At 35.5% G+C, this 12,774-nt stretch overlaps 1 protein-coding gene across 4 annotated transcripts in view; it reads right to left on the minus strand.

Moving 5' to 3' along the window:
* Positions 1 to 342: 342 nt before the first annotated feature.
* Positions 343 to 12,774, minus strand: part of LOC136840588 (molybdenum cofactor sulfurase-like) — a 165,468-nt gene continuing 153,036 nt past the window's right edge. For 2 of the 4 annotated variants that reach the window (XR_010853661.1, XM_067107243.1), the window contains exon 6: positions 9,144 to 10,863. Coding sequence is in view for 2 of the 4 variants with exons in the window: in XM_067107243.1 (XP_066963344.1) it covers positions 10,839 to 10,863 (25 nt within the window). In the remaining 2 variants the exon portion in view is untranslated. Of the gene's footprint in view, positions 2,000 to 9,143; positions 10,864 to 12,774 lie in introns of those variants that run through there. The other 2 variants (XM_067107242.1, XR_010853660.1) reach the window with 2 other exon arrangements.

A 12,774-nucleotide genomic window follows, 5' to 3' on the forward strand; every position in this document is an offset into this window, starting at 1 on the left:
GAGAGAGTGTTTCTTTTAGAGAGAGAGAGAGAGAGGCCGTTCTTTCTTTGAAGAGAGAGAGAGAGAGAGAGAGAGAGAGAGAGAGAGAGAGAGAGAGAGAGAGAGAGAGAGAGAGAGAGAGAGAGAGAGAGAGAGAGAGAGAGAGGGGGCTTTCTTGGGATTGTTGTACAATCGTAATTTTCCCTGGAGCCTATTGGACGACGCCACAGGAATTTAGCGTAAAATTATAAGTTTTTCTTTATATGATTTGCTTTACGTCGGGTATTTGTATAGGAACCTGTGATGTGTATTAATCCTAACTAAGGCCTATCGTTCCCTGACTAAATTATATCTTGGTTTTTTTTTTTTTTGTCTACCAAAGCCTGTCTAGCTCAGATATTGGGAGGTATAACTACTACGCTGAAGAAAGTAGTCCCAAAAGTGGCTGAAGACAGAGCCTGGTCACCACAATGAATGACAATAAAAGGTCTTAAGATGGTGGACAGGGGATGGTCAGCTGAACATTAACGACGACGGTCCACTCGGTCCCAAGATGTCGGACAAATCCCGTTGGCCTGAAATTCAAAACAACCCGCCTTGATTTCTAACCGCTCTTTTCTCAAATCGGTTACACAAAGCGCTCGAATTCCTCTCACAACGAACTAAGCAAATGTAGGCATCCAGATTTATTCTAAATATACCAACACTGAAAAGGATTTTACGTTACGGATGGAAAACGAAAATACTAGGCGTCTTTTGTTAACATATTTTCCGCGTGGAAATTAAATTCACGTTGCTGAAAAATGTATTTTATGGTAAAATTACTATTTCCGTTTGTTTGCTATTTCAATGACACAGTGTTTTGAATGATTCCCGCTATATGAAAACAATAACGATCGGAATTGCCGAACGCGATCACTACTTTGTGAAAAATAAAATGAACTTCGCAAATTCAGTCTTTAGGACAAGTTGTTTGGACGACTTGACCAAGCTACAACCTTCACTGGACTGCACCCACGATATCCAAACACGGTGAAATGCCCTTTCTTAAGACGTTATAAATTATGACTTGCTCTGCTTTCAATGCACACTTTTCCTATCCCTAAGCTAATTCTCAATTATACCTGGTATTCTAATTATTCTTCTTATTGCTATTGTGCCTTGTCGTCTCCTTGTTTGGAAGAGTAAAATGAAATTCAATATCTGACTTTTATCTTTGGAATTAATTGTAATTAATTTCCTTTTTCTCCAGATTCTTTCTCTAAAAATTTACTTAGATCCAACGCAAGCTCGCCAATGTTACGAGTGCGACTTGGCTGATAAGTTTATTACTTGATTTACGTAATTTTTACAAGGCCCTGCAAGCCAAGAACACACGTAACCTGTCGATGAAGCTACGAATTAACCTCAAAGACAGCTGTTCATATTAACCAAGGTCACCAGTTAAGGGAAATTAACCTCAACAAAGAACATTCAATGAATAAAGACTTTACGATGAACGTCGCCAACTTCGGACGCAGGCAATCTCTACTCGTTAAGATGGTGGTGAAACACAACGGCTCTTCCAAACAATGGATTCGAGACACAAAGAATGCATAAAGAATTAAAATGACTTGCTTACCCTAAGTCCTAGTTACTCTTACTGGAATAATTTGGATGAAGCTAAACGATATAATATTTTGGCTTACTCTAGACTTCGTAAAAGCATCTACCGTAAGTGGTGGCTGGAGAAGGAAACAAGGAAGACTAAAATAAAGTGGGAGATAATTGTAACTCGACGAAGGATGAACTAAAATTCCAGACTTACCGTTATACGAAGATTGCTGCGCATCAACTGTCGATCGGGCGCGCTGGGATTAATTCGCCACTTCACTTAGTAACATAAGAACGAAAGAAAGACGGAGAGACCAAGGAATTCCCGTGCCGGGAAAAGACGTCCGCACTCCTCGATAGTTAAATTCTCTCTCTCTCTCACCTCGCTGGGGTCGACACAAGGTAGCACGTCGTATGCCCCCGAGGCCTGAAATTTTTGTTAACACATCCGTCGAAGCAGAACAGGTAAAAAGCTTAAGACCACGTATCATAAGGTTGGATATGGAAATTTTCCTATGGGGTTACATCTCTAATGCTACTTAACCTGGCCTGCTGGGGACGCCGTCCGTCTCTGCTATGATCGTTATATTTGAATTGCCTGGTCTATCTATGGAACAAAGACGTTCCTGCCTAGGTCAATCTGATTAATATTACTACACATAAATACATCGAGGGCGTAATAACAGCAGTAATATTTATTTATATATATATATATATATATATATATATATATATATATATATATATATGGCTTGGTTGGTATATGGCAACCACAGACTATAGAAGCCTGTGGCGAGAGTTCAATGTATATGAGTATGACCATGTCAGAGGCAGAAACTTTATATATATAGATATATATATATTATATATGTAATCAACGGATAGGTTTGCTGAAAGCAAATGGATGTAGAGGGCAGACTAATACACATATAAACAAAGCCAGTCCAACATCTTCTAAAAACATAACAGACCAGAAACGCTCTCGTGTAGACTGTCGGACTACCCGCCCCAGTAATCAAAAGATAGGTTTGCTGGGAGAAATGGATGCAGGGGTTTCGGTAATACATGTAAACATTCCCAACATCTTCTAAAAACGATGTCAGGCAGGGCAGCCGTCTCGTCAGGTTCGGACCTACCCCACCAGCCAAATCAAAGTCCTTCAAAAAGGAGCGGGGTTTTAATTACCCCATATAAAAATGGGTATAAAAGTGATGTTAAAACAGGGCAAGAAGAAGAAGAAGAAGAAGATATATATAAATAAAGTATATATATATATATATATATATATATATAAATGGGTATAAAATATATATAATACGAAGAAGAAGAATATATATATATATATATATATATATATATATATATATATATATATATATATATATATATATATATATATATATATATATACACACACACACACACACACATACACAGGTGTAACACAAGTTTATGCAAATATTTTGGGAATTAAAGAAAAGTCATCCTGAACAGAAACTGTTCTATAAACATACATTTTAGAGCTTTTGTCGGTGAGGTGAATTTTAAAATAACCATTATCATTAGACAGGAAAGTATATGCTGGCACGTACGAGATGTCGGAGTGAGTAGTCAGGCATATGGGGGGAGGGTTGATGAAGCACATTAGGCTTTTAATTATAATTTTCTCTTGCAGGTTGTTGAAAAATGTAACATTACAGTCACTTCAACTAGTAAATCACCCGTGGAACATATCTAGCCATCATTTGTGGAAAATTCGCCCATTCGCGGTATTTTTCACTGAGAAATATTCACTAATTACTGTATTTCCATATAATTTTCATGAATAAATGCACTTTTTGCGATAAAACTATTAAAATACTCAGGTATATGCATTTTTACAAGGTTTTTCTGTGTTTAAACTATCAAAATGGGCAGTTCTAAGTGTTTTCAGAGGGGTTTTAAGTATTCACGGATTTTAGCTATTTGCGGGGAGGGTGTGGGACGCATCCCCCGCCATTACGGGGGTTCACTGTATATACAGGTTGACCATCACTAATCCAGCATCATTGGGACCTGGAGGGTGCCGGATTAGCCAGTTTGCTGGAATAGCCATTTATTGGGCTAGAATACACGAAACCCAGTAGCTAAGCACCTCATCTTAGAATTAAAATATCCCATAAATCAGTACAAGTTGGTTAATAAAGAAAAGACAATTATTAAATACAGGTAGTGCTCGAGTTATGATAATTCGACTTACGATATTTCGAGTTTCCGATGGGGTAGCAATTAATACCGGTACGAAAATATATAGGAAATATTTTTAGTTTTCGCGCAGGCGCAGGCAGCAGGTACAGTCAGGCAGTGAGAGAGACCAACTTACAATAGAAAAACTTCTTTTCCTCCATCTCTTTATTCCATCTGCTAGTTAAAAAAGTAGAAGAGAATGATAAAAGTATTGTTAGTAACGTTATACTCTTGCGTAAATGCATACAGCCATAAACAACCAAACGGGAAACTGTGGTTTTGCTAATAATCGTATCGCATAACAACGTTTTGCTTGTATTTCAACTGATTACTGTAGTTATGTTACAAATGACGTTAAGTACTGTACAATAAGACTGATATATTTTTTACACTATTCCCTTATTCGCTTTGGAGAAAAGATCGGCAGGGAAATATACTGCTACAGTAACTTTAAGCTGCAAGTTGTAGCTGAAGCTGAGAAAACAATGTTCAAGCTGCTAATGACTAAATTATCGTGCATCGGCAACATGGATGAAACTTGACCGTAAATAAAACTGTTGAGAATGTATTTTAATCAAAACTACTGGGCATGAAAGAATACAAATTACTACTCTCTTCACGCTGATAAAAGATAAATACAGTACGTAAAGCTCGTATTATGATGAAATCAAGAGAAAATAGTGAACGGAATCTTGATCGGTTTTACACAAAACAAACATGCCCCCAAAACGGCCAGCCGCAATTCCCGCGATCGTCATATATTAACGAAAAAAATAGCTAAATTAATTCCACAACAAGATATACTTAAGTTATATTTCGACTTAATAACACTTCGTATAACGAAAAATATCCTTGTCCCAAATAAATAAAGTATCCATATTCATTTACGCTAACTAGAAGCAAGAAAAGCGCTTTGAACTTAGTTAAATGCGGCGAAATAAACACCTCGATATCGAATCCCAAAACAAAACATTGATCACAATGTATAATACAAAGGCAATATGAGAATATACACAATTGGAAACAATGTAGTAAAGCATAACTTTTTAAAAGATCCATGAAAAAGATGCACATTCGTTATGTTGATGTTTGTATAATACTGTTAATAAGTGAATAGAGTTCAGTATAATGTAGGCTAGGCTACCAGTTTGTTGATGCAGCACACTGCGCCACCAAATCGAAGCGGCCGGCAAGCGAGTTATCGCAGGGACCAGGGAAATTTGAAAATTAGCGCGGAAACATGAGAAATTACTTTTGCCGAAATTTGTGCCGGATTACTGATTGTTCCGGACTACTGATTGCCGGATTAGTGATGGTCAACCTGTATGTATATATATATATATATATATATATATATATATATATATATATATATATATATATATATATATATATATATATATATATATATATATATATATATATATATATATATATATATATATATATATATATATATCATTTCTAACTGTTTTTACTATAGGTGCATGTTGCCATATTTATATTTTTTTCTTTAATTTACCGAACAGTACTTCTTTACAAGTTTAGTTGACTCTATGGTTATCACACATTTTATAACAGTGCACAAGGGAATATTTTATCACTGCTGATGTTTCATCTCTAATCACTGTAAAAATATTTAAAATCCGAATTTCATATGTAAGCAACACAAGGTTATAATGTACTCACCCCCCAAGCCTGTCAAGTCAAGTCTCGTCCCTAGCTGCTGTGCTGAGACTTCATACATAAACACCAGTTCTTTCTCTCTCTCTCTCTCTCTCTCTCTCTCTCTCTCTCTCTCTCTCTCTCTCTCTTAATGAAGTGTGAATTACTGTATCATAAACTTTTATGTACAAAATTAAAAATAATAATTCCATTAATACAGGTACATTAATTTCTTTTAGCAACTAAAAAAACGTTCCTAAATCTTATGGTAGCAGGCTCAATCAGCTGATTCTCAGAAAGTAAACATTACAAATGTCAGGATGATAGATTTTTAATATGCATATTACAATGATAACAGATCAATATGATATTGTACAGTACAAATGGATTCTGTGAAATAACATTTTATCGATATTTTGCTGTGTTTACATCAATATTAATTTTTGAAGACTAATAAATCATTGTAACATGTACATATGCAAAAGAATATCTTATTAATGTTGATTGCATTTATAATTTGGTATTTTTAATGCATATTTAAATATTTAAGTACTGTAAAGTATCTAACTCTACTTGTGAATTCCCAATGTTTCCCCTACCTGAAAAAAAAGAAAACTGGAAAGCTTCAATACTGTATGAGAGGAAATAGCTGTTTGAATGTAGGGGGGACTTGAGTTTAGTTTTCTCATATACCTGTAAGCCATTTCTTTTTAAGGGTAATGTTTTTAAGGGTAATGATGTTTAAGGTGGAGGGGAAGGCCAAGATTCAGATGGAAAGATAACATAGCAAATGACGTGCAGGAAAAAGGGTTAAGAGAACAGGATACGCAGGATAGAAGAAGATGGAGAAGGCTTACACGGAACAGCGACCCCATATAGAGATGGGTAAAGGCTAAAGACACAGAAAGAGGAGGATGATAGTTTAAGGTATATTTGGTATCTGAACTATTAAAATAGGCAGTTATAAGCTTTTTAGAGGGGAGGGGGTCTTTGGTGTTTGAACTATTAAACAGGCAGTTATAGGCATTTTTAGAGGGTGTTCCAACTTATGGCAGATTTTTGCTTAACATGGGTGGTTATGGTCCCTAACCCCCCAATTATATATATATATATATATATATATATATATATATATATATATATATATATATATATATATATATATATATATATATATATATATATATATATATATATATATATATATATATATATATATATATATATATATATATATATATATATATATATATATATGCATGCAGCAATCGAGCTGTAGTGCTAAGAACGAAATACTGAATTCAAAGGTACATTCACCTCACAATTAGGCCAAAGTACCTTACAAATTAGAAGAGTCTTCACTTCCTTGGTCCAAGAACTTGAGACTTGAGTGTTGAGCAGAGGGAGGTGAAAAACCTAATATCATATCTAAGTCCTAACCACCTCTAATCAGCTTCAAAAATTGGAAATAGATGCAGCAGCATTCAAGAGCCAGCATTAAAGGATACACTTCCAAGATTGCCTCTGTTGTCTAGATTAAGTCAGCAACATGCCAGCACATCGCCTGGGTTGTTTGGTTTCAAAGAGCTCATTCTACAAATACAGTTGCGAGTACAATACATTGTTTGTGTTAGGTGCAGAGCTATTTAACACTAAACAGTTCGCTAACTTTCTCTTTCAACTATTCATTCATTTCCCAAAGGCTCTACTTCCATGATAATGCATCTTATCATAATCAGTGTTAACTTCTTATTCCACTTAACAGGAGCTGAGGTAGAAACAAACTAAGAGTACCAATCAACGGATTCATCTTCGGCAAAAGGAAATGAAAACAGAACAATGCGACCTATGCATTTCTTAAATACTAAAGGAGAATCAACCAAATCAGAGTTGAAACCCCTAAAGTCTAAAGGAAGAACTGAGACGGAAGAAAACAGCAATGCCGGTAGTAACTACCAGATGGCTAGAAGAGAGATGGATAGGTGGGGAAGGTAGAGGGTTCTTGCATCACGTCACCACAGAACCATGTCAACAGCCGGAGCCATCAGCTATCATCATGGTTCTGTGGTGACATCATGCAAGAACCCTCTACCTTCTCCACCCATCCATCTCTCTCCTAGCCATCTGGTAGTTACTAATGGTATTCTGTGATGTCATTGCTGACGTTGCATCATATGTCACCTTCTCTGACATTTTTTGCCTCACCGTCATCATCCGTACATTGTCGTTTTCTTTAGGGGGTTTCAACTTTGATTTGGTTGATTCTCCTTTAGTATTTAAGTGGTGCATAGGTTGCGTTGTTCCGTTTTCACTTCCTTTTGCTGAAGATGAATCCGTTGATTGGTGCTGTTTAGTTTACTTCTACCTCTGCTCCTGTTAAATGTAATAAGAAGTTAACACTGATTATGGTAAGGTGTGCTATCATGGAAGTAGAGCCTTTGGGAAATGGATGAACAGTCGAAAGAGACAGCGGGCAAACTGTTTAGTGTTAAATAGCTCTGAACCTAACGTGAACAGTGTACTGTACTTGCAACTGTGTCTGAAGAGTGTTATTACAAATAGGAATACTGTACTGTAATTGTCACAAAGTGATGAATACAAGGTGACTGACTGAGATGGGGGGGGTTATCATGTTCTCGGAACTACTGAGGTATATGCAATATGTCTGTATCCCTAAATACACTCTACCAGTTCACATCCATCACTACCACTCCCTCAAAAAAAGGATGATACGTAAGCTGGTGATTCTCTCTCCAAGGAGAGGACCAACAGACCCAAGGCAGTCCAGAGAGTGGGCTACAGACAGACACCAAGGCTCCAACGCCTCTCTCATGGGAGAAACTGAAAAAGGTCAATCACTAGGGGGTGGGGGGGTGGAGAGATCTTCATCCTAATATATACGGTCAAATTTCTAGTCATAATAAAAGAATATTTCTCAATTCTCTATTATTTTCTCTCTTGAAGCACATAGGGAGCAAAGAAGGCAGAGCAGGAGTGTGAGGGGAATTAACCTAGGCTATCAGGTAGGCTAATGGAGGAGGAAGAGAAGCAACATCAGAAGACAAAAGGAAAAGACTAAGTAGGCTTATGGCCTGCCCTAACTAATTGTCTATATAATCTATGGGCCTCTAGAATCTTCCAATACTTCACAAAGTTTTCCTCCTCTCCATCAATAAAACCACACTCGTGCCTTAATAGCTAGGCTAACACACACGTGCCATCATGCACATCCGAAACATTCGGTTTCCATAAATTTTCTATACAGCTTAAGGCCTTCATCTCTGTTTGTTGTAGATGACATAATGCAAAAACAGAAACAAGCACAATACCGTACAGGAGAAAATCAACCAGAAATAGCTAACATTATTACAGCTTATATCTTCGCGCCATTAGGTGCAATCGTCATGAAGAATTCTGACAAGAACGTAAACATTCCAATGCCACCTGGTGGGAAACAGGTGATTACAGAGGCAGTCCTAGCGGGGTTAGCCAACCGTTAATTTGTTTTATTTTGAATGCCGATCGCACCTAATGGCACGAAGATATAAGCTAACTTTAACAGTACGTAAGATTCATTCTAAAGAATACAGTATAGGAATAATTATGATCTATTAATTGTTCAAGTCTTATAACTTGTTTAACTTATGAACAAATTTTAAAAAGAATCTACAAATAATTACCTGTATGTTTCAAGATGACATCAAAGCCATGTCTTACTGCAATGATACTGAGGTAAGGTAATGTTCCATCTTCAAACCTATAATGGAAGATGTTAGCAAGAGGCCCGTTAATATGGTTGCAGCACTCTAAAGGGATGACGTTAGTCTAGAAAAGGTAAAGTATTGTACTTCCTTCTACATCTAAAAAAAAGAAAATTCGAATTTTTACTATCTCCAGAGTGTGATACATCTACAGCGAAAATAGCCTTGTAAATCTACTAGTAGTCATTAATATTGTACTGTGATCCATGCATAGAAAATAATACTGTATAGTATAATTTTCCTGTGATTTTAATCTCTTTAAACTAAATAATTACTTTTATACATCAAGATTGTCCAACAAGAACTACATTTTACACAAAATGGTCTTAGAAAAAGCAAAACTGATGATATATTTTACTAATGATAACATCCTGTACTATACATTTGCTTGGTTTTCCTTTGCATGTGTTTGGTTCTTCCTTGGAATTTTTATGGGAAGTGGCAAACTTGAAGAAAATACTTGGCATTGTCTGCACAGCTGCAATAAGACTAAATTTGTTAATCCTGCATAAATAAGAAAACTTGAATCTGTTGGTGGAGGTTAACCTTAGCCTTCTTTCTATAAATCCAGAGCTTTCAAGCTGATTTTATTCAATTTTGTCACTTCCCATAGAAGTTCCAAGGAAGAACTAAACACATGTAAAGGAACCAAGCAAATGCATTAATCATTACGTAACTGAAACCATTATTCTCCTGGTCACCATTATTAATAAGATTTTCCGTTCAGATCTTCTATTTCCCGGGTCAGACTTGAAATGAGTTCTTACCACACTTTATTTTTGTGAACTTCCTGCATGAATTCCTAATTGGTTGAGGTCTTTCATAGTGGCCTTCAACCTGCTACTTCAGTGTATACTACTGTGCTACCTGATTGCATGCTCCTCCTCATACTTTCTCAGCCTGTTCCCAAACAATCAACTGTGATAAGACCTTCATACTATACTCATGCTATTAGTCTTGTTACTTTGTAGTCATGCCACCTATGAATTACATTAAATTTCTATGTATAAGGCCATGTCTCTGCTGTGCAGGGTGGTGCAACCTTATATATGCACCATAAATAGTTTCTGTATACAATAACAATACTCTGCTTGGCCCATAGGCTACGACTCTCTTCCTCCTTCACCCATGTAGTTATTACTCTCCTCTCAATAACAGTTTGTGTGTTCCTAAGGAAACAATTGTGTTCTAAACCTCCTAAGGCCTGTCCTTATAGCAAAACATGGTCCTCCTCCTCCCTCCATCAATATGCTTAAAAATCATTTACTCCTGTCATATTTTGGAATCCCAAGAATCTTTTTTGAAACAATCTTTTACATACAATATACAGTACTGAATTCACATCTCCACTTCTGCCACATTGTACTTTTCCCTTTGATTTCTTTCAAGCCATACAATGATCTATAATTTTTTCTCTTATTCATTCTTCCATGTTTAAACATCTGTGACCTCTTCCTCTGATGCAACTGTTAACATCAAGTGTTACATGCATAGCAGCTCCCAAGGATGTTCTTTGATGCACTCTTACATAACTTTCTTCATCAATGTGATAATGATTAAAGGATTCAGCAGTGAACTTTGATGACGCCTAAATTTACCTCCAATTTGTCTGAATCACCTGCCACTTCTTTCTGTTACACTGCAATAATAATAATGATGTTAAATTTTTCTGTACCAAAGTACATTTTAGATAACCACAGCCTTTCTAATAACTTAAAACTTATAAATTCCAGCAATATTTAGAAGGAAAAATCAACAAATTTTTTAGAAGAATTTTATATTCTTACCATATTTCATTCCAAAAATTTAATATCCAAATCAAATTACTGGCCAGTTAGTTGTATGACATAATTAAGTTAGGCCACTATGCAAAAAAATTTGACTCTCAAAGGGTTTATTCAAAGCAAATAAAATGAACCTCATCTTAAAAAGAATTCTATTTTATTAAAACTATACAGTAGTTGTATGGACTGAAAACGTAGAAATTTCTAATAAAATTTCTATCACTGATTTTTATCAATTATTTGCCAATTCACTGTCAACTGAAATTCTGATATAACTTTAGTGTTGTGCTGCATTCCAGGAACTGGATCATTATCGTGACCATTAACTAACAGTGCTAAATATATACTCATATTATTAAATACATAATATGAATACTGTATAACTAAATCACAAAGATATGGAACATGATGAATGTATAAATAAAAGCAAATGCCACGAAGGAAAAGTGAAACTACGGAGCAGTTGTTAGGCATTTCGACACACGGTCCTTTACTAGCAGACTGATGAGAAATATAAAAGCTATGTTACAATAAAGCTTGCATAATTGACAGATGAAATACAGATATTCCTGAGGATGAGGATTATAAAGGAACAGATACACCTGGAATCCAACACAGTTGAAGAATTAGTGGACCTACCAAAACAGAGGTAAATCTTTGAGAGGTTTTACAAAAGATTAGGCCCAACTGGCTCGGAAGCAGGGAGGAGTCAATTAAAGTATTATACAGGGGAAGAGACTGACTACCAAAAATGACCTCGGAATGAATAAGCTGACTACGTATGTTTATAAAAGTGCAACACTTAATATATTCTTCTTATGGTAAACAATAAAAATTTTTGCAAAAGGAACATTTCCAGAAAACTATTAAACATACAAATACATAGAAAATATATATAAGGTAACTAATTAGTAATTAAGCCAGTAATTTTATCTTTAAGGTCATTCTTGAACATTTTACTAATACAGGGGGTCCAAAAAATACATGCCAGGGCTAAGGTTAAAATTACAGCTGGAAGTAAGCTGTGTAAAAGCAGATTCTAAAAGATTTCGTGCAGAGAAATCTTTTGATCTGGCAATCACTGAACCATCAGTCCAATTTATCCTGTGAGAGTTTTCACTTAAATGAGTGAATATTGCATTGGATGTTTGTCCAGTTTTGACAGAATACTTATGCTGTTTAATTCCCACTTCTAAATCTTTCCTAGATTGACCTATATAAAAAGAGGAGCAGTCCAAGCATGGAATTTTATAAATTCTTATATGTTGTTGCTTTCCTTAGGGTTATTTTTTATTAACATTCCTTTTAGTGTGTTATTATAGGAAAAAACCAGGTTGACATTAAAAGATTTTAATGATGATTTTATGGTTTCAAAACCACTAAAGTAAGGCAGGTTAAGAATGTTGTTAGGGGTTTCTGTCTCCATGTTACTTTCTTTATAAAACTTTTTTGTGAGCTTTACTATAGCAAATATCTAGTATATGTGAAGGGTAACATAACCTGTCCATATTTTTCTTATGTATTAGATTTCTGATCCAAATATTGGGAAGTGACAATGCACAATGCTCGTAAAAACATAGAAGAAAAAATGGATATTTTGATATTAAGGTGGTGGCCTGAATAGAAGTGGACATAAATTAAGTTGCTGGTTTGTTTCCTATAAATACTAAATTTCCATTGAAATGGTTCTCTATGTACTAAAACATCTAAGAAAGGGAGGCAATTGTCTTTTCTAATTCTAAAGTGAATTTAATGCAGTGGTTCTC

This window comes from Macrobrachium rosenbergii, chromosome 8 (genome assembly GCF_040412425.1).
Source record: "Macrobrachium rosenbergii isolate ZJJX-2024 chromosome 8, ASM4041242v1, whole genome shotgun sequence".
Classification (NCBI taxonomy): domain Eukaryota; kingdom Metazoa; phylum Arthropoda; class Malacostraca; order Decapoda; family Palaemonidae; genus Macrobrachium; species Macrobrachium rosenbergii.